Source organism: Lampris incognitus, chromosome 1 (assembly GCF_029633865.1).
Source record: "Lampris incognitus isolate fLamInc1 chromosome 1, fLamInc1.hap2, whole genome shotgun sequence".
Classification (NCBI taxonomy): Eukaryota; Metazoa; Chordata; class Actinopteri; order Lampriformes; family Lampridae; genus Lampris; species Lampris incognitus.
The window spans coordinates 20896944-20924624 of record NC_079211.1 but is presented as its reverse complement, the minus strand read 5'-3'; the positions used below and the strand labels follow the sequence as shown (position 1 = coordinate 20924624).

Below are 27681 nucleotides of genomic sequence, written 5' to 3'. Positions count from 1 at the left end.
TATTGTGGAGAGCATCCAGGGAATAGAAAGGACATAAAACACCACCCTGGCACATATAAAGGCTCATAAAAACATGTGTCTCGCTCATATTTCACCTCTTTATTGAACTAAGCTATATAACATATCCAAGACACAAGTGTCTACAGGAACCTCGCCAGAACGAATGTTTCTATCACTATAGCTACTGCGGGTTACTGTGTAATTCAATGCCTGAAAGAATCCAAAATTAGAGTTGGCAGCAAAGTATGAAAAATCTTGTGGGGGAGAAGTATTGTTATCTCAGTCTTATAAATTATTTCTGGTGATATCCTCTTCAGTGACGTTTCCAAAATGCAAACAGGATGAAAACAGAAGAAGTTACTTTTGGCTGAAATATTTTTTCATGAATCTCAGATTCTTTTGATATCCTCATTAGTTATTGATCTGGCAGGGCAACGGAATTGTTGGATTCTTTTGAGTTTTCTTCAGCTTTGTGTTGTGTGTGTGTGTGTGTGTGTGTGTGTGTGTGTGTGTGTGTGTGTGTGTGTGTGTGTGTGTGTGTGTGTGTGTGTGTTTCTCTCTGGCCTGCCGCTGTTCATTAATAAATATGCTTACAGGGCCACGTCTCTGCCGATGGTGCTTTGCTGCCGCAGACAAGGATGCTCACAGACGAGTACTGCTGCGCTGGAGGCGAAGCAAAAATAGGAACGCTACAGCAAAACATCACTGTTTAATAAATTGCCTTAAACAGTCAGAACCTGGCAGAGAAAGGTGTGTTTTGGGGGTCCAGGTAGTATCCTGAGACAGATGTGCACTTTAAGTCCAAGTGGCAATACGAGACTTCAACAAAAGATCATTTTTATTATTTTATTCTCTCTCTATCACACACACACACACACACACACACACACACACACACACACACACACACACACACACACACACACACACACACACACACACACACACACACACACATACATAATACACAATACACAATACACAATACACAGCATGTCACCCTATACCTGTGGGGACCCCTCATTGACTACATTCATTCCCTAGCCCTTAACCCTAACCTTAACTATCATAACTACATGCCTAACCTTAACCTAATCCTAATTCTAACCTTAACCCCAAGTACTAACCCTAAAATAGACCCTTTTCCCCACAGGATAGGTGGTTTCAGGTTTTTGTATCCTGATGGGGACATTTGGTCCCCACTAGGATAGAAAACTTGGCACACACACACACACACATACTCGCAAAACTATACTTTTGGAGCCCCCTCATTGACTACATTCATTTCCTAGCCCTTAACCCTAACCTTAATCACGCAAACTACATGCCTAACCCTAACCCTTACCCTAACCTTAACCTTAACTCTAAAACCAAGTCCTAACCCTAAAATAGACCCTTTTACTTGTGGGGCCCGATCAAATGGGCCCCACAAGTTAGGTGGTTTCTGGTTTTTCTATACTAACGGGGACTTTTGGTCCCCATTAGGATAGTTAAACATGGCAGGCACACACACACACACACACACACACACACACACACACACACACACACACACACACACACACACACACTAAAAGAAGTGTGAATAAAGCAGTAAGTATTGTGCAAATAAACAAGTTAATTAAGTTTATCCAAAACATTTCTCCACCGCATCCATCAACCCATGTTCTTTAGCCATGTACCCCAATTTTTGACTGTGTAAGGAAACCTCCAGGGACACAGGGGGACTTCACATGAACCCCGTCGTGCATACATGCCACCTAACCCGTACGCTTCCCCTCATCATTATGTGTTAGGTTCACGTGCGAACGTGAGTCAGAGTCGATATTCCGTAATAGTTGCATCAGCAATTTCCCTGCTAGTAACCCAGTAATATTTATGGAAAAATTACCGAGTCATGACGGCATGAACAAAAGCCATATCAGATTACCATATCAAGATACATTGACAGGAGCGAGGGATACATCAGACTTGTTCATAGCAGGCATTTGTCTGAAGTGTGAGGTTCATTTGTACACCAGCAGAACAGCATATTCAAAAAATGTCCAGAAATTGGACCAACCGGGAAATAAGAGGCAGCTGTGTAGTACTATTCAATGAAAAATTGAAAATGCTGAAATAGACAGATAGATAGATAGATAGATAGATAGATAGATAGATAGATAGATAGATAGATAGATAGATAGATAGATAGATAGATAGATAGATAGATAGATAGATAGATAGATAGATAGATAGATAGAAAAATAACATTAGAGTTAGAGATGTCAGCACCCTGCATGAACCAGGAATGCAGAAGGCACTGTCATTTTATGTGCGAACAAATGCTGTCTACAAATGTTATGGATAGAAGGTGAATGGGGGAAACTGTTAGCAGTGCCATAGAGATTATTCTGACAATATATGTAAGAAGTAAAAGCTAAACAAAACAAAAAAGATAAAGTGCAGAATAGCAGCAAAAAACAAAAAACACCAGAGTACAGAAAAAGAAGCTGATAGCTCTCCAATCTTGAGGAGAGCTTTTATGATGAACCAAAACCATGCTACTGGATTATAGATAGGGAGCTAGGGAATTGCACATCAGTAGGCAAACATTACTCTCCTTAAAGTGAAATACTGAAACATTGGCTGCGGATTATCCACACGTGTGGAAACAGTTTGCAGTGAGTTTGAAGAAATTATATTACAGTTTACATTCATCTTTGAAATACCCTCTCTGTTCATAAATTCCTTTTCCTGCAAATCATTTTCATTTTATTGGATGGGACTTTTGCAGTTTTAACTATGGCTTTAGTTTTCTCTTTCTCTAACAGCAGCAGTTAGTGAAGACATAATGAATGGCCACAATGGAAAGGAGATAGGATCACTTATGAGATTAACTGGCAGAGATCCCCATCCATGTTTTCCAAACAGTGCGATGCTAGAATGGTAGCCTTCCACTCAGCTCCCATACTAAACTCCCATGATAAACTTCAAAATTAAACTCTCATGCTGAACTCCCATGCTAAATCCCATGCTAAACTCCCATGATAAACTTCCATGTTAAACTCCCATGCTAAACACCCATGATAAACTCCCATGATAAACTTCCATGCTTAAATCTCATGATAAACTCCCATGCTAAACTCCCATGCTAAATCCCCATGCTAAACTCCCATGATAAACTTCCATACTAAACTCCCATGCTAAACACCCATGATAAACTTCCATGCTAAGCCCCCATGCTAAACCATGGGAGCACCTAGTCCCTCTGCAAACTCTTATCATCTGGCAGGGAAAGCCTCTAAATCTTGTTATAAGTTCAGAGAAGATAGAGTGGCACACCATTTATGAATGATACATTAGAGCATGGGAGACATCATGAGAATTAGTCCAGGGTTTTTCTGTGCCAAAATTTATCGCAACAAAAGTAGTTTAACCATGGCTGATTTTGCTAAAGTTGATCCCGTGATTGTAGCCTGAAACAAGGCAAAGAATAGGTTACCCAAACACTGAGTTTGTTTTCAGTTTGACCTTTGCCTTAGGGCCATCTGACCCACCTTTCCACAAACCTAAATGAATAGCAACAAATAATTTGGCTAGCAAATTTCACATGGTACATAGCCAGCAGCAATATACTGACTGAAAGACATAAACGAGACAAAATAGATTGAATTAGAGAAACTGCATTGGGCCGACTACCCCAGCTGTGCATTATAATCTGTCTGCTTCTCAAAGTCATTGTGTTTTCTGCTTGGATGAAAACCGTATCAAACATGCTTAGGTTGAGCCCTCAGTCACAGGCCCTGTGAGAGTTACTTTGAACGTCTTTCTCTCCTCGATTTTATGATCTTCGTATCTGACAATGGAAGGAAGAGGAACAAGACTGCTAAATTTGTAGCTGATAAGTGGGAAAACTACATGTGAAAATACCAAATAGGGAAAAATAAACAACGAGAAGCTGTTTGATTTCAATCCCCTGAGCTATATGAATAATCCCATATTCCAAGTCTGACAAGATGCTGGTATGCAGTGTTGTTGATTTATGGCTTGGCAATGCTGCCCTTCAGTGGCAGTTGACTAGAATCACTTGTTGCAGCTCTGGAAGTTCAAACTGTGGTGTAGCAGTACGGAGACCAGAATCTATCTATCTATCTATCTATCTATCTATCTATCTATCTATCTATCTATCTATCTATCTATCTATCTATCTATCAATAAAGATCATCAAATTCTGGTTGTAAAGGGAACAGGTGACAAGATATATCTCACTGATTTCTGATTCTATGTCCACACAATTTGTCATTGCAAGCTGACATCAAGAAACAGGTGTACTGTTCTGTACAAATTTCATCCGAATTGTGATATTTTTTTTCAGTTCAAGTGCACACAAATGTCACAATTTGGATAAAAGAAATAGAGACAGATGTTTCGTGGCAGCTGTCTGAAAACTGAACTGAGTGGGTAATCCATCAAGCCCCAAATTTCAGCTCTGCTTAGTGTACCGGTTTCATCATTCATGGCTCAAGGACAGACCAATCTACAGACTACCTCTGGTTCCATGCCTCTAAGATCAAAGTGCACATCAGAACAGAACAGGAACTAAGGTCAGCTTAGAACGCTGAAAGTGGAGAAACTACACTGTCACACTCAATGTTGTTAGATCACTGTCCTCAGCTGGCCTCTCTGTAACAAAATGTTAAACTTTTCCCCCAAACACAATGGACAGACGTGTTTAGAGGACTTGATGTTGTTGTACACAGAGCAATGCTGCATTCATTCATTGTGATCATTACCGCCCCCCTCCATTCCAGCCATAATGCTGAGCATGACAGGGTCCAGAGGCAACTGCATACTGTATAAGTGTATATGGAGTATCCATTATAAGGCTATAGATTCAGAGAATTCATTCTACATGAGGCCCCATTTCCAAGTTTTCCTTTCCTTGATAATGGCACGATTGAGTCACTCAATTCTGGCTCTTTTTCCAACAACAAATCTGTGAAATATTTGCTATATTTTTTTGGAAATTTATTCTCCTTTCATCATTTCAGTGGCAGGGGAGAAAGTCGCAAACCGCAACACTCTCTTAATCACCCTCCTCTGCACCACCACCATTCCACCCACATAGCAAGACCAAACAAAGGGAACGAGGGGAAAACAACGTGCTTTGCACATGAAAAACATAAATAAAATACATCAATTCCCTCTGTTTGAAACTAACCCACAAGACATAGAGACACCGAGAAAAACATACATCTAAGAAATAACCTCGTTAAATGATCTTCACATCCACTTAGATATATGCAATAACTCCCCCTTCTTTTTTTTTTGTCCACAGAATTTTCAAAGAAGTCGGACACAGGTCATTCCAATACAAAGCGCCGTCCAACTGGAATGCTCTTCCTCTTTCTGAGATCTATCACCTCTTTCTGCTGCTTCAGGACATCTTCATTTTCTCGTTTAAAAACAACTTGTTTATGCTTTTAATTTGTGCATACTTACAATTTATTTGTTTACAACAGTTATTTGCATACTGCTTCAATTGCTCTTCATGCTGATTTAATTGATTTATTATCCGGGTCACTGTATCCAATTTATCTTGTACAACTTCTGAGGGCTGGGGGTGTGGTTGGGAGAGGGTGAATTGTCTGTATCTGTCTGCGGTTTTGCAGTGTATGTTTGCTATGTAATGCACTGCTGTTTTTGTTTGTATGTGATTTATAATTTTTGTATTTGTGTCTATAGGACCCCCTTGGAAATTAGATGCTACATCTCAAGGGGCTAGCCTTTCGTGTGTGTGTGTGTGTGTGTGTGTGTGTGTGTGTGTGTGTGTGTGTGTGTGTGTGTGTGTGTGTGTGTGTGTGTGTGTGTGTGTGTGTGTGTGTGTTCAGAATAAAGCCAAAAATAAGATGGGCGAGACCCCATGATTTTTAGCATGACATCAACGCCTCGGCAGGTTTGCAGTAACCCAAATAATCGGCTGGGTGTCGCTAAAACACCGCTACAAGCCTGTTCCGGATTGCCTGGGTCGTAATTGATTTCGACCAATCACGGTCGTCGTAGGCGGATCTCCATTGTTACTACAGATGCGCGAAGAAGTTTTGCACCGACCTGCTGCACCTATGAGTTTGGAACAAGGTTAATGAGTAGCCGTGGCCCAGACAAAGACAGGCGACTTGATTATGCCGAGATAAACGCCTTTATTTTTTGGGTCTCTATCCGACAATGGCATGCGATGGTTCATCCGGGGATGATTTCCCGGACAAAGTGATGCCCAGACCACCTCCATGCACGTGCAACAAGAAGTGCAAGAATAGGAGCGGCGGTTTTGTCTTCTTGGGATTATTCCTGCTGTCGCTGTCTTTGCATGTTATCACACTCGTCTGCTACCTGGACCTGCGATCCGAAGTCCAAAGGGAAATATTCCACCAGAAAAGAGACTCCATGTTGACACTGGGGGGAACGGATCTCGCCGACCCGGCGTTCTCACCCGGTCACCAGCGAGTGGACTCCAGCAGCCGCGGAGAGGGTCATGAGGTAAACAAACCCCCCCCCCCCGCCCGAACACCGGGCGCGACAATTTCACAGCTGCTGATACGAGGGCAGCAGCCCGACATTGTTTCCCCTCCTGACAAAGGGAGACGGTTCGCATTCATTCAGCCCTGCTCACGTCTAGTGTAACGTATCGCCGTGTCAGATTCTGTCATCTGCTCTGTCGCGGCATTGCTCGGGAGGCAAGTTGTTTTACAGAAGCGTCTCCTTATGAATTAATGCCCCCGTGTGAACGGTTCGGTTTATCGGACAAAGATGGATGATGGCTCCAGGCTGTCACCTCGCCCAAAGCTCCATCTACCTGTGCCAGTGCATGTTACCGCAGCTAGGAGGCAACTTGCGGATGTCCAAATGTTAACTCTTGTCATTGATAATGGAGTAATTGAAAAACACTACTCATGGGGTCTGTTCTTCTAGACCTGCTTTATGTTTTGGTGTAGAAGCTCATTATCCCCTTCTGGGGATTTCTTTCTTTTTCTTTTTTGTGCTGCTCTCAACCAGAGAGCAGTGTGATAGGCTACACTGAACTTGGGCTTGGTGCCCAGCCTCATACACTGAGAGGGGTCAGTGAACATGCTGGAGCAGGTGGACTGAAAATTAACTAGCTCACTAGCAGGTGCAAAGCCCAAGGGCTGATGTAAATTCATCCGGACTTAGATGAGCAGTTGGTACTTGGACTCGAGCCAGCTTCAGCCACACGTTTTCTTTTCTGGCACTAAACTGATTGAATGTTCATTGTGCTGTCTGAGGTTTAGACAACCTACCACCGCCTCCGCCCACCTTCTCATTTTCATCAATATGATGTGGGTTAAGCAAAGGTCCTACCTAACTTGACCATGCCAGCCCATTTACCGCAAAATGTCATTTGCTGTGTAACCCTTTTAGGAGACATTCATTCTCTCTGCAGAATATTTGCAGGACTCGTGCATTTGCAGCTCAGCTTAGCTTTGCTTTCGAGCTAGATAGTCACCTCAAGGAGTTAAAGTAGGCCTAATTTAGGCTGCAGAGAAATGTCAACCAAAAAGGTCCTAGAGCTTCAGATGCTAGATCCATTTTCAGAACTGCTTTCAACATTGCTGTGTAACTTTAATATTTTCCTGTCATAAGTGACAAACTAAGGCCATTCATTGAGTCCTCGCTGCCTTTTGCTAAGCTTATTTTAGATAGCAGTGGTTTCCCCAGTTTAACCCAAGTGAGATGAGTCTGGTATTCACCCCAGATGGTGATGCTTCATGAGGTGAAAGACTCTGGCCCAGCTGTAAATATTTAACCATGCTGTGATGCTGTCCTAGCCAGATGTCTGCATTAAACAACTCTGATTACACATCCCACAGTTTACATAGATGGAGAAACAGGAGCATGTGGCATTTGGACGAAGCGGCCACACTTGTTAGCTTTTGAGACGTTTGCTTTGAAGAATTTTTTTATAGACCTAAACACTGTTTATTGGATTTTTCACACAAGTCAACATCAAAGGCTCTTCAGAAGCATCAATGAGATTCAATGTGATATGCAGGTATACAATCAAGAGTAATTAAATTATGAAAAGTCCACACAGAAAACAAAGAAAAGAAAAACAAACAGGTAAGCCGACAACAAATAAACATATACACCACATACCAGACATACCAGACATTATGCGCATAGGCTTGGCTATCATATTATAGTATCATTATATCACTGTCATTTGAAATGAAACATGTAACTCCTGGTTGGACCAACTTAATCGGCATAATAGAGTATTGAATTTTTCAAAAGATGGGTGGTGTACTCTCATAGCATGCGAAGAAAGCTTCTAACATCTAATTTAATTTGGCAGCAGAGACACTTACTGCATATTTCTGATATCACTGATCCCTAGAGAGGCGTAAGATGAGCGCACTGCCTCTCGCATTTAATAATTAGGGAGCGGCAGAAGTGGGGAGCAGGGGTAAGGGTTTTCTTCAAACAGTTTTCTAAAGGCAGCAGGCTTGCTTGGCATGGAGTGCTCCGCAAATGGCATCCAAACGAGCCAAATGGGTTTGTTGGGAGGCCAAATGATGAGTTAGAAAGCAAGTGTCTGTGCAGCTTAGGACTGCATCTGTCAGATAGAGCTAAGGAATCACACCCGTTTGCACTGGATCGGTCAATGTCCTAAGCTTAAATTATAGTAATGCAAGGTGGATGGAGAAATTTCTCCAAAGCTCCACTGGTACTTTTCTCTGATTAGATCATCCTCCTGAATGGCTTCAGTTGTTCAGATGTCCAATGCAAAGAGTTTGTTTACTGCAAAGAGACTGTGTCCTTCTGGGGAGGGCACGATTGCTTATGAGGTCTTACCTAATTTTAAAGCCAATAGGTAGCGCCTCAGAGATAAACTGATAGTATATATCTATAAAAACGCAAAATTTGTCTATGAAGAAAGAACATCTGAATGTTTTTGGAAGAATGTAAAGATGCTTTTAATGCAGATATCAAGATTTCAAAACGTTTCAGTATCCACACTTGGTCATAACGACAATACCGTACTGCAGTGTTACTTTTGGTGGCAAAGAAAAACAATAAAGGCCAGTACTTGATTTTGCTCAAAAAAATTAAAATGTATTCATGCAGCTAATTCTAGGTAGATCAGTTCAAGTGAAACTCCCAAATGGTGTATATTAGGTACCATAACCCAAGCTGTCAGAATCTCTGTGCACAAGGGTGGAGCTTGCTTGTATCAGAATCAGAATCATGTTTATGGGCCATGTAGGTTTGCACTACATGGAATTTGACTCCGGTTTTGTGGCTCTCTCAGTGTACTTAACATAGAATAACACAACAACACAACAATCTTCAGATATATTCACAAGGATGACTATATACAGGCGAAATAAGAGGTAATAAAGTGCAATGGTGCAGAGAATAGATCAGAGATGCTGAAACTGTGTTAGCAGCGACAGTGCAAAGGGATGTAGGTGAGACAGAGCAGAGGAGATACTTAGGAGATACTTACTTTTGCTTTATCTTTATCTAAATCTAGAAATACACAGCCGAGTATAACGTTTACACAATACTACAATTTGAGCAAATTGAACATGTTTTAGCATGTCTGACATCTGATCTCATCACACTTCTGTGGAAGAAAAGAGGGGAAAAAATCCTTTTTTTTTTTTTTATTTGGAATTCATGGTGTCCAGTCTGTCTGAGTCACGTAAGAAAATGGGAAAACAGTGCTGAGAAAATGAACACTGCTTCACCTGGCAATGAATTTAATAGAAGGCATGATTCGTGGCAAGAAAGACTACAATAGAAAGCATTTTCCTGCCCAAACATTGGAACTGTTTCCAGGTGCTCAAAGTTGTCCCAACAGTAACACTTAAGTGGACCTGGAGTAGCAGCAAATGCGTAGCATAGGATGGAAACAGTTTGAATAGATATTCATCTTACCACCGCTGAGACATGCATCAAATATCACCGTTTTGAAAGATGCCCTGTTTCACAGAGATGATCCAGAATGTGAGAAAAACATGTAAAACACCTCTCACTTTCTCAGACGCATTCAATCACTTGTTATCCAACGATTTGATGATTTCCATTAATAGCGCTCAATTTACCCTTGAGCAAGGCAGTAAATTCAAGCTTTCCAAGTTTGCTCCTCAGTTCCAAACAGAGTGAGAGTTTGTTGTACCTGTCATCCCCCATGTTTTGTCTCTTGACTGTGCAGCATGGGTGTAATGCTGGTTATTGCTAAATAGGACTGTCACTCTCACCCAACCTGAGTAAATAATGGTAAAAAAAAAATTTCAGCTGAGTGATTAACGGTACTAGCTCACATTTTCCTGAGCCCAATATATTTCTCATAACAGTGTATGAAATAATTTCTTCTCTGATGTATGCCTTCAAAGTCTCACAAAGAACAGATGCTGAAACATCTGGAGTCTAGTTAACAGCTATTTTAAAAAGTCAGTTTGATGGGACACAAAGTCCTCAGCAGCATTCATGCAATGGGGCGCCAGGGTGGCCTGTCACCCACATTAACATTCAAGTTAAGTGTGATAAGGGTGTGATCAGATAGAGCGCTATCGTGTGCACAGATGGAAATATGTTATTTTTAAATCAGGAAACGATTGATGCGGGCAAAGGTGTGATAAGAGCAAAAGACAGATGAGTTGGACTCCCTGTAGACTCGTTGCAGCCAAATCTTCCACACTAGATTGAATTATCTTGGCAGACATAACGGGCATGCTCCTAAAGAAGAGCAAGTCCATTTACACATTTAGCCAAGAATCACAATCACCTCATCAAATAAGAAAATGTATAGGCTTTAACTGTATTAAAGTGGCTAGTAACGACTTTGCCAATATTTCTGCAGCAATCGGGAATGTGTTTGGGGGCTGAGAATAGAAGTTGAACACACAACTTGTTCTTCTCACTGGAAAAACAAAGAAGGGATTCGACCCCATGGAGACAAGGGCCTTTTAAAGACCCGCATAAATGTGGAGGAGTCTTTTATTTGTCTCAGGCTAATTAAGTAATAAGGAATGACTCAAAGAAGACTGTCATTTTCCCAACAGGGTGTGTAAATACATAAGTATTATCTTTCTAGTTCTCAGCATTATGCATGCCATTGGGGTCAGTTCTACCATTAGAGCATTGATGGTTTTCCAGTGGTTTACTTTACATGCCACATCTGGGATCATCACTTTGCAGCCTCCAACCAGATTCTCCACCTTTCTCACCTCCACAGCCTACAGACCTTGTTATATTTTCACCCACTAGTCAGTGACGGCATCTCTGTCCCAGTACAAAGACTGAGATTTAATTAGATTTTTGTGTTTTGCTTTCAAGATGAATGTTAACTAGCAATAATACTGAAAATAACACTGAGGTGGTGGTATTAAATGTCCTCAAACAGTTTGAAGGAGATTCCTTTAGTAAAGGTAGAAAAATGGGACTAATTAGGACAAAAATGCAGGACCCTGCTGTATTTGCAAGGAACTGTGTTAATGCTGCCAAAAAAAAAAATCTTGTGATCACAAATTGCACATCCCTGGAGTGACTGAAATTTAGTCACATCCTCACGGAGCAACAGGGAAGCGCGTCCTCTGTGCACAATAGCAACCCCCGCACTTTGAAGATTTAAAGGCTCTCTAATTAATAGCCTTTCCCTTGTGCTGAAAAAAAGAATGGTTTACTCAATAGTTGGCACTTGGCGTACATACCAACACATTGTCATCCTGATTTACTGTAACTCTGCATGCCTTTGAAGGGTATGAAGGCAGTAAATGCTGTAATGAAGTGAAATGTAGCAAACAAGCGTACACATTCTTCTCTCCTAGGCACCTCTATAATGGATGGACTTAAATTTGACCTTTCTCTGTCTCTGCAGCTTGCATATTGTTTTAATGCTAAACATACCAGTTTTGTAGTAGCCTTGCAGATTGTTTGTTTGTTTTTGACTTTTTGATGGAGATTAATCTTGGTCCAGAAATTGGCTGTTGGAATCATGTTTGGCTGTCAGAACAGACGAAAGTGTAATGCCATATGCCTGAACATACAACCAGAATCCTTTGAGGAGTAAAAGCCCCCTATATGCCAACAGCTGGAGTGGAGATGTGGAGACACCTGCACACCAAATGAACAGGGAACGTTGCTGCTCGCAGGAACATCTGGAGGCCTGTGTGCCGATAAACCACTCCAACACATAGTTCTCCAGGAGGCTGGAATTCCCATACTTATAAGGTCAGACATGGTTGGTGGCTGGTCAGGGATGTGGACATTAACTACTTTCAGCTTGCCCAACACTGCCAGGGGGTGTTTGACATGATACAGCTCATCCCACTCTGATGGGGGTTCCACATCTGAGTCGAGCTTCAGAAAAGACCCACAACATAACTTTTCCTGTCTGTCTTCCAATAGTCTTTCAGTGGCTCTGCCTAAAACCACACAAAGAGCCTTATAGAATTTATGTTGTATTCAGTAGAACGAGCTGTTCTTTGTTTCCATTTAGGTTAAGCTGATATATTTATCTGAGTGTTACATATGGAAAATCAGGATGTGTCATTTTGCCCCGAATTGGGTTAGGCACGTGGAAATAAGAGGTGAAAGCTCCTGTCAGCACGCCTGCATGTCCCCCTGATTTATTCCTTGCAATAAAATTAGATGAAACATCTTTTTTTTCCCCTTTTTTAATCATGGTTTGATCCTCGTTTTAGGTGATGCACGTGTCAGTGCTTGGGAGATGTCACTTATACAAACTCCAAGCAGATGTCCAGTACAATAACAGTTATACGCCTATTTGTCCTCAGCCATTGACAGCCTCTCTGTCTGCACTTTTTACAGTCATTTACACTGACACTCCAAAGTGTGACCAAGAGGGATCTCTTGGATCATGAGGCTCAACAAAAAGATGCCTTTGGGTGGTCTCGTTTTGTTACCAATGCAGAGTCTCTTTGTCTGTCTGGCTCTGGGAATCCTCCAAAGATGTGATCACGAACTGGCACTCTAACAAAATGTGACTTTGAACCACGGTACAATCTGCATTTAGGAACTCAAAATCCCTAAAAGAAACATTTCAGTGTTGGTGTTAATGTTTGCATGAGCGTCGCGTGGTTTACAGTCAGGTCAGGACGTCCCACAGAGTTCATGTGAATGTAGGTCGACCAGAACCAGTCGCATAAGAACACAAGCATGCGGTTTGTCCTGCCACTCACTCGCCCATGGGAACATCCCACCGCTGTAGCATAGCTTGTTCTGTTTTTTTTGGGATGAGCTCAGACCAGCTCCATCAGATCCTTTTTTTGGTTCCAAAAAAAAAATGTATGTTAAAGCTTATTCATGCCACTTCTGAATAGGGCTGGAACCAGGTGCCATATGAATGGGTCTTGCTCTCAGATAAACCACAATTCCTGTCCTCCTTTTGTACAAAGAGGTGAATTTTAGAGCAGTCGTGTCCAGGTGATTGTCTCAAGAGACAGAAACACAGACAAAAGTGAGTTGGGTTACAGGATAGGTTACAGCACCAATGGGACAGACAATGACTTGGCTACGAAGGAGTATGCTGGCTGGCTGCGTTTCACAGCTTTTCAAACGGCCAAAGTTGTCTTTGAGTTAACACTATACCCCAAGAATAGAAAGAGAACTTGCAACATGGGTCTTGCTCATTGTTTACGTGCAATTAAAAAAAGAAAATGATTTATAATGTTCTAAACTGCTATTACTGTTTGCAGTCCTTTCCCTGCAAAGAGTGTGGGCCCATAAATGCTCCTGAGTTTTGAGCGAAAGAGAAATCTAAAGTTTTGTTTTTTGTTTTTTTGTCTTTTTGCAGGAGAAGTTACTCTACAGACGTAGTGACTTTCATGTCACAGAAGACAGCAGGGGCATAACTCAGCGAGCGAAAAGGAGCCCAAGCAAACAACCAGACTCCGGTATGAGCTTTTGTCACTTGACCACCTTGCATCAACTGTTACTGTAAGTGTCCATAGCGGCCTTGATGTCTGTCTCAAGATTTCAAGATTCAATAATTTATTGCCATATCAATTTTACAGTTGATCTGGAATTTGTTTCAGTGTGCTCAAAGATAACAACAGTAAACATATAACCACACAATGCAAACAAGGAGTGTCCACAAAAACATACTGTTACAATTATAATTCAGTTAATGCAACCATATGTCCCATGCCCTTTTAAATGATGAATTAAAGTGCATGTGCTTAAGGAGACTATACTTATACAATCAGTGAAGCATTTAGGATGCAGACTGCTGCAGGGTAAGTGCTATTGTGGAAGCGAGATGTTATGGTCTTGATACTGCGGAGTCTTTTACGCGATGGGAGATGATTGAATAGGAGGGTTGGCCGGGTGTGAGGACTCCTTTAAAAATGTAAAACCTTTCCACTGAATGTGAATATGGTATTATTCAGAAATGGCGGGGGAGTTCGCAGCCAATTATTTATGAAGCCGTGTGCACGGCTCTGTCCAACAGTTTTTTCCTCGTGGGATGCAGAATTGCCATACCATACAGTTATTGAGAAAGCGAGCGTACTTTCTATGACAGCTCTGCAGAACTGTAACTTTGCAACCCTAGACACTCCAAATTTCCTAAGCCGCCTGAGAAAGAATAGTGTTTGGTGAGCTGTATTCTAGATGGTGGTGAAGCTGTCTTCCCATTTCAGGGAGGAGGAGATTGTAGTCCCAAGGAATTTGAAATGAAATGTCTCATGCTGTCTGTAATGAGACCGTGGTACCACAGTCCCCTAGTCCTCACAGGCCTCTCCTGAAGCTTAAAGCTCCCCTTCCAAGATTGGAATAACCCCAAAGAGTGTCAGTTCTTGGTACGTAATCTATGAACTTCTGTATCCATCAATTAATCCTGAGACCCAAGTGCAACAAGCAAGCTTATAAAACCACCAGCTGATGTTTAGGGCTTTCCAATGCACCTGTAGTGTCTGTGGCGTTTCTGTGTTTATTTAAAGATATAATTAACGATGATCTGGTCCTGCAGCAACGGCTCAGCAATGGCTACTCAAGCCATTGCTAGTTTCGTAGGGATTACATAGAATGTAAATATCAGCCTTATGGTGGGCTTAGGGCTCTTAAATTTTGAAAATAGTTTGTTAATGGTTTCTCACTTTGTGCAAAATTTATTTTTTACTGTTTAGCGCTTACTAAACAAAGCAGCTCTACCACATAATGTTGCTGAGTTTATAGAGCAAGGGATTAAATGGAATGGGATTGATTATTACTTGGATAGCAAACAAGGAAAACAAGAGTTTGGGAGGGTTTCACCAATTTGAAACAGACAGCAAAGCTTGTGTTGATTTCCCCGTCTCAAAGTAATATCATGTCTCTGAAATATCTCTTGTATTAATGTCGACTGTGCACGTAGAGTCTGGAAATTTCACCCGGCGACGTTATCGCGAAGGCCTAAAGCACTGGAAATTAGAGACATGAATTAATAATTTCATGGAATTTTGCAGTCGTTATTTTGGGGGGGGGGGGACCCAGGTGGCTGTTTTAAAAGACGGTTATCAGCTCTAAGTCTTTGATGACACTCATGAATTTCATTGATTTGATTTATCACAATCAATAGTTAAAACAGAGAACCATATGGCCAATATGCTTGAATTTGCTTTTGTAGTTTTTGTTTAGAATGTGCGCTATGCAAATAAAAAAGCAAGCCTTTGAAGTCTCATGTCTGAGTGCAACAAGTGCAGCATGATCACAAAGCATTCCAACGTCTGTGGCGTGACACTGAATACTTGGGTGGGGGGGTTGGGGTGTGTGTGGGGGGGGGGGCTAGTGATTGTGTTTAAATTAGAAGAAAAAACTCACCTTTGAGACTTTCTACATAAATCAGTAAAGTCCCGAGCCTCTAAACACTAATCATTCCCAGGTCTCTCCTCTGCTCTCAGCACACAGACAAAGGCTTTTGTAATCTCAGCCTTAGATGTGTGTGTGTGTGTGTGTGTGCGTGTGTGCGTGTGTGCGTGTGTGTGTGTGTGTGTATACACACACACACACACACGTACCTATGTTTGCGCATGCATGCGTTCACATGTGTTTGTGTGTGTGTACGTACGTGTTCTCGCCACTCCTAACGGGCACCAGATTCCAGATAGGGCTGCTCGTTAAGAGAAATCCATGCGGATGCATCCAGTCATTTAGCCAGAGGAGAAACACTGGCCATATGTTTGAGGGGACTCAAACTGTGAGGTTTTAAGGTTAAATGGCCTTTGTAGTTGTAATGACATGGTAAACACAAGAGCAGCGAGACGGCTTTTTGAAAGGGATTCTTCAGCTTGCACACACATAGCCTACGCACATACACGCACACACAAACACACAGATGCACACAAGTGCATTCTGTTCTTCAAGCACCGGCATAGATGCCCCACCAACATACATGCACGCACACACATACACATGGTTGTAAATGAGAGACGCACACAAACAGATGCACACACACATGTACACCCACTTTCATCTGCGTCCGCCATCTGGGCCTAATTCAAAGAAAAGGATTTTGGCAGGATAAAGTATCTCTCTAATGATCTTCTCCAGTTCCACTGCCTGTGAATGCTTAAGGCACTTGTTCATACAGAGGAGGTGAAACCACACTTACAAATTACTACACTAGAAGATACCGCAGACTGACATACCTCCACTCAACTGCTCATTGCACCACATCTGAATCTGTTATTTTAGCCCATTTAGTATACCTACATGGAATGAGCTGGATACACTAGATGTTATCCGAGATGATAATTGTTCCAAAGACCATTTCAAGTTTAATCATACTGTTTTGTTTCTTTCAGAATCAACTGGAAAGGAAAGAAGGAAAGAGAAGAAAAAAGGTAATTCAAAACGCAGGCTAAATTTCTGCTATCTTTTTCATTGATTAGGCCGCTGACTTTTGCCTGCTTTCTGGCAGTATCCCGAAGTTGTCATCCAATATTGCAATCCAGTAACCATCTTGGCTCGCAGTGAACGATAAGGTTCGCACTACTGTCCTACAGGAATACTCAAAAGAATGCAGCGCAGAATTCTCACTTACCCTCTCACTTTTCTTCCATCAAAATCTACTGTCAGTCAATGTCGAAAGATGAACTTTTAAATGTTGGTACCAACCATCTTTCTCTTCTTTTTTTTCTCAGGGAGGAAAAGGTCTCCAGGGGCACAGGGCCCTCCAGGTCCCCCAGGTCCCCCTGGCCCTCAAGGGCCACCAGGCATCCCAGGAATTCCTGGCATTCCTGGGAGTAATGCTGTGGGGCCAGCAGGACCACCTGGACCCCCTGGCCCTCAGGGGCCTCCGGGCCTTCAAGGTCCCGCAGGTATAAACCTTCATTCATACAAAAAAAATACACGATATACTTGTCGATCGCCAAGGCCATTACAACCAGCACCAGTGTTTTTTTACTCTCTCTGGCTGAAAGATTTGGTCTTCGATTGATAACCTGTCCCTACACTTATGTAATACACAATCTTGCACCGGCTGTGTGAGTCTTCCCACACTGCAAGAGAGTTATAGTTGTCACAATGAATGAACTCATTGCTTTTACATGAAGTGATTTTACATCCAGGGTGTCCAACATTGTGTTGGCTAGCAGTGATCCATATTTTAACTATGTCATTGTCTGTTTTGTTTTAACCATCATCTCCACTTTGTTCTGGCTAGCATCTCAGTATGTCTCTTTTCTTGCCTTAGGGGTTGCCGATAAGACCAAAACAAGGGAATTCCAGGTATAGTGTGTCACATATTTAAACATGAATGTGTCTTAGATGCAATGGGTAATAGGACAAAGCTGTTCTCATTTATTTCATCGAAATTAGTCACCATGAATTCTTTCACAATTGTGAAATTGTGTTTTTCAGCCAGCAGTGGTTCATTTGCAAGGGCAAGAAACAACCATCCAAGTGAGGGAAGGTAAGGATTCTTATCGCTACATTAAGTGATTGCAAGTGGTGATCAGAAATTTAATCAGTGGCTATCTGGCTGAATTCCAGGTTCAATTTTACAGCTTGTAAATCACGAGGCTAGTATTAAAGATGCAACTAGGTATGATCTCTTGACATTGTCAAAGAAAACCCTGCTGAATCCGATTTTTTTTCTTTCTTTTGGTCATGATGCTGTCACCAGAGCATCATGGGCATTTAAAGGCAAGTTCAGGGTAGTCAGTCAATCAGTTAGTCAGATGTCAAACATTTCACATGCATTCATATATCAAAGCTTGCAGTGTTCATTTTCTCCATGTGTTTTTTTTTTTATTGAGCTGTCGCTATTTAATAAAACTATCACTAATGTCGTGAAATTTTAACAGTAACTATTAATCTTCAAACCTTGGCTGCAACTTTTCACAAAAGACCCAGTCAAAATATAGGGGAAAAAAACATAGTACATGATTACTCACATCAGTATCCGAGTACAAGCTGTTCAACCCAACCCATCTGATATGGATAATGGATTTGCATTTTTACAATATGCTTTGAAATGTTTTTGTTTTTTTTAGCTCACCGGCTAAGGCTTGCAACACCTTAATGGCTTTGTGGTTATGTACAGAATCTTTGCTTTAAGTTGACCACTTGCCTCTAACCTCATTTTCCAGATCTGTCCGAAGGTGTCCTTCGCAACTGGAAGATGGTGTCCATCCATCACCGTGTGTTTAAGATGCACTCTCGTTCCGGGGAGCTGGAGGTGCTGCTGGATGGTGTCTACTTCATATATAGTCAGGTAGAAGTGAGTACGGTCCTTGACCTAACTCTTATATATTACAGCATAAAATCTTTCGAGCTGTTCAGTTATTCCATAGTCAGCTCACACATAAAAAAACAACAAACAAAAAAAACAGTTTGCTCTCTTTGTCCGAAACTCTCCTGCTCCCATTTATTGTAAGCTACAGTGAAATAAACCCTACTCTGTTTTCTGTCTCCATGTGTCTGAATTTGAACTTCCATAACTCGAACTTTGAGTGAATACACCCATGTTTAAAATATCCTCATTGTGAAATAAGCCATAAAGTATCGATTACCCTTCTTCTCGCGTGTTTTATATTTCCTCCCCTCCCTTCTCACCAGGTGTACTACCTCAATTTCACCGACATTGCCAGCTATGAGGTGATGGTGGACTCTACTCCATTCCTTCGATGCACCTGCAGCATCGAGACGGGCCAGCGCAAGTTCAACACCTGTTACACGGCTGGTGTAAGCTTGCTGCGTGCCGGACAGAGGATCTCCATACGCATGGTCTATGAGGATACACTAATCAGCATGACCAACCACACCACATTTCTGGGAAGTGTCAGACTTGGGGAGGCGCCATCTGCTGGACAAAACTGATAACCACACACAGCCACCAAATCCTGTGCAGAGTACTAAATAGAAGTTGCTAATAATGGCTTGTTCAGTAAAGAGTCATACCACCTTTTCATCTTTCCCAGTAGTTGCTGCGAGGATTGATATATTGGAAAAAAAAGTGTTTAAAAGCAACTTCTATCTAGAGCCTAGCTCAAACCATGCAGTGCCCATAGGAACTCTGTTAAGAAGATACTGTATGCTTTCCATTGACCCTGAGTAAATTTGAGGAAGCCTTTTGGGGACTTTTGTTCACTTTAACAGTTCCATAATTGTAAAAAAAGAGGATATTCGAACATGGTTGACGTAGACAGTAATGCTTCCTTTAACATAGATTCTGTGCAAAATGACGAGCCTTCATGAGCCAGATGTCCTCTTTACATTCAACACTTATTTATAGTCGTGGCTTTGTTTCAACACATAAACATCTCTTTATATCAAGGAAGGACACTGCGCTGACAGATACTTTATATTTAAGTGTTGTTGAATGATAACCTTGTATCTCCAAAACAAAAACAAAAAAAGTGTAGTATTCGGTAACTAAGACAATTTGTCTCCACCAGCTTGTTGGCATTGCCCTTTGAAATAAGGTTTTAGATAAGGTGTTTTAGAAATGTGATTTTTAAAGTTTTATCTAAATGGGTTGCGAAAATAACCTGGCAGATACAAGTCAATGCAAACTTCCCGGTTCAAGTAAAAAAAGGGAAAACTGTCAAAACTGGAGTTATGAGGCATTCACGAAACAGCACTATGTATTTGCGCACATTTGCACTACAGCATTCCTGCAGAATATCAGAGTGATATGTTTTGTTAAAGTGCTATTGTTTAGTTACCGTATGAATGAATCCATGTTGAGAAAAATGATAGTTATGTTTATATGTCACTGTACATATTGTATATAAAATGGGATATACTTTTGTAAATGGATTTGATTGATGGATTAAAATGTTTCATTTTCTGTCTAAAAGCATTTGTCTGCCTTTTGACGTTTCTGCAGCCGGTGGTATTGATTTAAAAGGTTAGAACTTCTCTTTCATATTGGACTCCCCTGGCACGAGTACTGACAAGAACAAATGATGTTCTTTTGAATGAAGCCTTTGTCTATATTAAAATGTGGCTTTTACTTAGACCGTGCGTTTCACAATGCACTGCAAATTTGGCGGTAATCTTCATACAATCTAAATGAGTTCCATCTTGAGAAACCAAGAGAGACGAAGGAAGATGGTTCCTCATTTAGAATCCTCGTTTTGAAATCCAACGTTCAAGTTTCCGGGGTTAACTGATGTGTGACCTCACCCCTTTCTCAGTAACGTGAGGACATCCAGTCTCCCAAGTCTCAGTATGCTTTACAATACTTTATTATCAGTAACAGCGTTCATATTATGTCTCAGTCTGTTCCTGGTGTACAGAGCCAGTATTTTAGAGAATGATTTTAGAAAACTCCAAGGGGATATAATTCTACAATTAAATCAGCCGCGTTTTGAGGGACTCAGTGATGGGCGGATTGCCAAGATGTCTAAAACAAGGGAGGTATGTCAATGATTATGCTGGATGGAGTAATCTTGGACATTGTACTACTGAGATTTATGCCATTATCAAGTGCTTAGATAGCACTACAATAATAAATTTCCTCTAAATGCTGTTTTCTCTAAGGACAATAAGCCAAGTACTTTCCAAAGAACGCCAAAGGCTTCTCTGAAGTCGTCCTCCAGAAGATTAAAACGGCAACAGGGTGACTGCAGAGGTGGGAGATGAAAATGCGCACATTTGTTAAAATCTAATCGGGAAGTGAGACCATGAAGAGCATATGTCGCTAAAAAAGGGGGGGAAAAAAATCATTTTTTTTATTTCCTGCTCACCAGCTCCACAGTCTGTTCTGCAGTTATCAGCCAATACCAACAAACAACCTTATGTAAAAGGTAAAGCTAATTCAAATCTTTGGCTTTCACGTTGGGATGTCTGTCATTGATTTGACTCAGTGTATTTTGCCATTTCCCATAGGAAATATAACAGTGATCCCATGGTCCGTTGCTGTGCAGCAAGGGCAAGCCCTTTCAGCAAAGGAAAACAAAATTGTTGTCCAAGAGGACGGTTATTACCTGGTGTTTGGACAAGTATACTGTCACTCTATAGCTCTCAGTCATAGTAGCTGATATTACATTAGATGTGCTCCGACTGTGCTGCTAAGGCCTCGTTCTATATGCAGGTTTTGTACCATGGCCCAGACACGGTTATGGGCCACGTAGTTCAAATCGGTGGCTCCAGAATATCAGGGAAAACATCGACAATCCTCCTACGTTGCCTACAAGAGATGCCCCAGGCTACCTGTGCCAATACCTGCTACACCTCAAGTCAGTAAGGCACCACGACACATTTTAGGTCTTTAAAAACAATTACTTTTCACTGTTATTTTGCATAAGGTTACAATGGTATCTACCTATTGATGATTGTGCATCTATTGATCTATCTGGGGTGGCACGGTGGCTCAATGGTTAGCACTGTTGCCTCACAGCAAGAAGGTCCTGGGTTTGGGGGGCATGTGGGTAGTGTAGCGGTATATTCGGTTGCCTACTAACATGGAGCTCGCCGGTTCAAATCCCTGTGTTACCTCTGGCTTGGTCGGGGCGTTCCTACAGACACAATTGGCCGTGTCTGCGTGTGGGAAGCCAGATGTGGGTATGTGTCCTGGTCGCTGCACTAGCGCCTCCTCTGGTCGGTCGGGGCGCCTGTTCAGGGGGGAGAGGGAGCTGGGGGGAATGGCGTGATCTTCCCACGCGTTACATCCCCCTGGCGAAACTCCTCACTGTCAGGTGAAAAGAAGCGGCTGGCGACTCCACATGTATTGGAGGAAGCATGTAGTAGTCTGCAGCCCTCCCCGGATCAGCAGAGGGGGTGGAACAGCAACCGGGAAGGCTCGGAAGAGTGGGGTAATTGGCCGGGTGCAATTGGGGAGAGAAAGGGGGGGAATAAATCCAAAAAAAAAAAAAGGTCTTGGGTTTGAACTCCAGGCTGTCCCAGGTCCTTTCTGTGTGTGGAGTTTGCATGTTCTCCCCATGTCTGAGTGGGTTTCCTCCGGGTGCTCCAGTTTCCTCCCACCGTCAAAAAGACATGCATGTTAGGGTTAATACTCCTGCCTGTGCCTCTGACAATGGCAGGCAATGGAAAGAAGAACTGGAGATGGTCCCCAGGCGCTGCAGCTGCCCACTGCTTCTATACAATAGGATGAGTTAAATGCAGAGAACAAATTCATTGTAACAATACAATGTCATCTGTCCTCCCTCACACAGGAGTAGTGAAATTGGACCAAGACGATGAGCTAGAGTTGGTGATTCCAAATCGGCCCCAAGCTCTGATCTCCATGGATGCAGATTCAACCTTTTTTGGCATCATGCAGCTGAAGTAAAGCAAGAAAATGTGAAAGCAATAAGGATACGGCTTATTGTTGCAGGATGTAGGAAGTTGACACCGCGCTGACTGAAGGATACAGATAGAAAAACAAGTGACAGCAGCAGGAAGACTCAGCTACATGCTGTCTCTTGGCGATTGTCATCCGGCTCAAGGAGGAGACGTGACTATTCTTCTAAATGAACTGTCCACCCATCTTTTTTTTTTTGTAAGATGGCTCCTTTTAAAATGTCCATTAAAGCTCCAACATAATAGAGCTCTGTCGAGTCTATTTCCTTTTCCACAATATATGTTTGCATGCTCTTGCCTCTCCTTTCATCACATCCTGTCTCATCACACTTTCCTGGGGGGGTGGGGGTGGGGCTTCCCTCCACCTCCACACCATCTGTATATTTGTTCCCCTTTTCTATTTTACAAAGGTTTCCGTTTCCCCAAAAATAGCACAGGACAAACAAAGGTTACAGTGCTTAGAGAAGGTGTTTCCCTGTGGCGATATCCCCCACCTAATAAATGCTATATGATAAAATAAAAGTTTGAATGAATTGGAAAAATATACCTTTGTGCAAAACTTCACATTATCCAAATGGCAAATAAACGGTGCTAAGTTGGTATATGTGTCTAGTTTTGTATTACAATTAACACAGAAATATGAGCGTGTTCAAATACAGACTGTGTTTACCCATCTTGGGGGGGGGGGGTTCTTTCCAAAACCTTCCAGTGAAAGTGCCTGTCAACGGTAATGTTTTTTATTGTGTAAATATAGTAAATATAGTGTCCGCAAGGCCTATCTGGTGTCCACAGATGTTTTTCCTTTTCTTTTCTTTTTTTTTTCTGGATGAAGCGCATCTATAAATGGGTGTGTGTTCATGCCAGCCCTGAAAACCAGTGACACAGTGTAACGACAGGAGTGGTCGCTGAGAGAAAATGCTCCGACGTACACTCTGTAATCTCCTTCTCCTCTGGTCATTAAGCCATGACCTCTCCATCACTGGAGCGCCTTCTTACCATCCACAGGTAGGCCCTTTTCCAGAAACTGCAATGATACGTTACTGACGATGGCTCCATGTCCCATCAGCAGGCCTTTGTATGTATTCAATTTAGTCAGAGAATCTAGAAACGCACCTCTGCTGGTAGAGGCATAGCTAAAATGCTCATGAAGCGATCACATGTGTGTTTTCCCTTTATTTCAAGGAGCAGTCCTGGCGCAACCAGAGCCTCTTTTTTATTCCCATGGATTTGGATGTAGCACTTAGGAGGCTAGACGTGTCTAATAACTTCATCAGAGAGTTGCACACACTCGGTCTGCCACACCTGCAGCAGCTGGACCTGAGTAACAACCAGCTGGATCTCATCGCAGAAGGGGCTTTTCACAACCTGGCTCGACTTGAAGAGCTGAATTTGTCCAGAAATGTGCTGAACAACAACTTTGGCAGAAACAGCAAAGCCCTCCAATCTATTGGTCAGCTCAAAAGTTTGGATATATCAATGAACAGTTTGAATGATGATGCAGTGGAACTATACCTACAAAATAAATCCTCTCTTGGCCTTCTTAAACTAACGGGCAATGGCTTAACAAGATTAACACACAACTTGTTCAAAGAGAGCAAAGGCTTGAGAGCCATTAGTATCGATAACAATCTCATAGCGCACATAGAGCAAGGGACTTTTGAGCCGTTGAGAAGATTAGAGATACTTAACTTGGCGAAAAATAACCTGGCCCATATCTGTGATTTCAAATTACATCAAGTTAGGAATTTAAATCTCAGCCGAAATTCAATAGAGTTCTTTGTAACACGTGAGGATGATAAATTGTACAGGCTTGAAATCTTGGATCTGAGTCACAACAACCTGTTTTTTTTCCCGGTTGTTCCAGCAATCAATCGTTTGAGATATCTTTACTTACAAAATAATATGGTTGGTGCCTTGAACTCAGAAGCAATGCTAATATCCGAGGCCAATTCTCTTTATAAAAATATAACAGGAGAGGAAGACAATGCAGCAGAGGATTATAACGTTTACTCAAAGTGGAGGCTGATGCCATTGATTTACATTGACCTAAGCTACAACCACTTCAGGACTTTTCCAATGGAAACTCTGAGCCTCCTTACTTCTTTGGAAACCCTTAATTTCAGTTACAATTGTTTGCGTAATATAAGCAATAATAATGCAAAGGATAGTGCATTGGGAAACCATCAGCAGCGTCTTTTTCCATCTCTTAGGTACTTTGACCTGAAAAGCAATGGACTCGCCTATATTTCCCCCGTTTTTCTCGAGGCTCTCACACAGCTAGAGACATTAAATCTCCAGGAAAACTCTGTGAAACCTTGTGGCCCCGTGGACAAGTTGAGACCATCTAAATCCCAACAGCAAATGGCAGCCAAGCCTAAAACATCTTGTGTGACCTTTGGACAAATTAGAACACTTAAACACCTAAACCTTAAAGAAAACAGTATAAAGATGATCCATCCGAATACATTTGAAAAAACCTCTTTAGTTTCCCTTAACATTGCAGGGAATACGGACATGGTCATACCGGTGGGTGCGCTAGAAGGCCTGCAGCAAAGTCTTCAATCCCTGAGTATCAGCGAAGTCAACCTGACTAGCTCTGAACTGTCCTTGCCCTGTCTGCCAGCGTTAACACAGCTGAACATCTCAAACAACCGTCTGGATACCATACCCGCTAGTCTACATTGTTCTCCCCTGAGAGAACTCGATATAAGAAATAATGCATTTTTGTCTTTAAACCGCTCTTTGATTCACGACATATCTGCACACCTTGACACGATGTACATCAGTGGGAACTCGTTCAACTGCTGTGACACCAGATGGCTGACAATCCTACATGGCTTACAGACAAATTTGCCCGACATCAACCAGGCAAAATGCGCTACAAACGTCAATAATATTGCGTTGAAAGATTATTTAAAAAACCCTTCAAAGTATTGTCAGTTTCATACAAAAATAACAGAAGTTACCTTTGGGCAAGTAATCATAATTTTCCTATTTGTAGTAATAATATTAACAATGCTAGTGTTTTTCACCATGAAGATGAGTTGCCAGCAAGGATCCTTTATGGTGTGATGTTTGATCTGAAATGTGTTGTAATATTTGTTTTGTTTTTTCTTATTGTTTGACTTACGGGTGGCACGGTGGCGCAGTGGTTACCGCAGTCACCTCACAGCAAGAAGGTCCTGGGTTCAAGCCCCGGGGTAGTCCAACCTTGCGGGTGGTCTCAGGTCGCCCTCTGTGTGGAGTTTGCATGTTCTCCCCATGTCTGCGTGGGTTTCCTCTGGGTGCTCCGGTTTCCTTCCATAGTCCAAAGACATGTAGGTCAGGTGAATCGGCCATACTAAATTGTCCCTAGGTGTGAATGTGTGTGTGTGTGTCGGCCCTGTGATGGACTGGCGGCTTGTCCAGGGTGTCTCCCCGCCTGCTGCCCAATGACTGCTGGCATACACTCCGGCATCCCCACGACCCTGAGTAAGAATAAGCGGTTTGGATAATGGATGGATGAATGTTTCACTGATTCCATTGTTTCCTTTATAGTATGAGGTAGCTAACCAACCACCTTCATTGTTATACAAGCCGTGCAGACGAGCATACCATTAAGCGCCAGTTTCCCCCTGGGCAACTCTAAATGCAAGTAGGACTTAGACACTACTTAAGCCATAAAAATAAAATGTACTTTTAAATTCTAGTAAGCTGGTAGAAAAGGTCGAGCCTCCTCAACGCTCAATCTTATGACTCCTTTGTAGACTACTTATCTATGGAATATGTAGTGGGACCTTTGCAGTAAAATCGTTTTGAATGAACTTGGTAATAACGTACCAACTCCTTAAATACTACAATGTTACTCACAGTGAGGTATCGTCTTATTACTCTGCCAATTAACAAACAAGTGGGATTTAACCGACCTAATGTGAAATGTATTTTACCTAACATTTTGTATTTGTGAGACTTAACACAGTAGTGTCATATATCTGAACTTACCCATAAGATATGCTGTAACCATATATTTCCCCAAGAAGAGCTTTAATGTTTACTTTTTTTGACAGCATTTTTATGTTGTGTCATATTTATCCACCTAAACTTATTAATCCGTGGTGAATTCCACGAAAATAAAAGTACGCTGATTTGATATGTATATGTCAAGTGAATGGAAAAGCTGCTGATATCTACCATACAATGTCCAAAACTGTTGCCTCACTGAGAAAATACCCATGTTTTGTTTCTATTATTTAGACAGACAAAACCACTTCATATAAAATAAATCGATCATATTTAGGTGACGCAAAAAAAACAAAACATTAATACAGCCTGACTCAAATTGTCAAAATTACCAACAGCTAGCAATATGGGGAGGCAAAAAGAGGAACTAAGTCACAATTTATTGACTGGACCACAACCTTGCATTGCTAGGGGCACGAGGCGTATAATAATAATGGATTACATTTATATAGCGCTTTATCTAGACACCCAAAGAGCTTCACATTAAAGGGGGGGGAAACTTACCTCAACCACCACCAACGTGTGTCACCCACCTGGGTGATGCACGGCAGCTATTTTGCACCAGAACGCTCACTACACAACAGCTTGAGGTGGAGAGGGAGGAATCATTGAGTGAATTACATGGGGGGGGATGATTCGGTGGTCAGATGGAGAGAGCAAGGTTGGGAATTTTGCTAGGACACTGGGGGGACCCCCTACTCTTTGTGATAAGTGCCATGGGATCTTTAATGACTACAGTGAGTCAGGATCTCAGTTTAACATCTCATCCAAAGGATGGCATCTCCTAGAGCACAGTGTCCCCGTCACTGCACTGGGGCATTGGGATTTGATATTTGTTGTTTTTATTAGGACCAGAAGGAAGACTGCCCCCAACTAGCCCACCAACACCACTTCCAGCAGCAACTTAGTTTTCCTTTGAGGTCT

The 27681-nt window shown here is 41.9% G+C and overlaps 2 protein-coding genes and 1 pseudogene across 2 annotated transcripts; all 3 read left to right on the top strand.

Annotated features, from left to right (window-relative positions):
• Positions 1 to 6207: 6207 nt before the first annotated feature.
• On the top strand, positions 6208 to 19329 carry eda (ectodysplasin A). Its single transcript, XM_056294862.1, has 8 exons — positions 6208 to 6519; positions 13823 to 13922; positions 16812 to 16850; positions 17151 to 17327; positions 17702 to 17736; positions 17869 to 17920; positions 18600 to 18730; positions 19069 to 19329. Exons 1-8 carry the CDS (start codon positions 6208 to 6210, stop codon positions 19327 to 19329), a joined length of 1107 nt encoding a protein of 368 aa, XP_056150837.1.
• Positions 19330 to 20626: 1297 nt separating this feature from the next.
• On the top strand, positions 20627 to 22994 carry LOC130124762 (tumor necrosis factor ligand superfamily member 13B-like; annotated as a pseudogene).
• A 657-nt stretch (positions 22995 to 23651) lies between these two features.
• LOC130127070 (transforming growth factor beta activator LRRC32-like) lies at positions 23652 to 25830 on the top strand. Its single transcript, XM_056296625.1, has 2 exons — positions 23652 to 23763; positions 23941 to 25830. The coding sequence occupies exons 1-2, from the start codon at positions 23674 to 23676 to the stop codon at positions 25828 to 25830; spliced, it is 1980 nt and encodes a 659-aa protein (XP_056152600.1). The 5' UTR covers positions 23652 to 23673.
• Positions 25831 to 27681: the final 1851 nt, after the last annotated feature.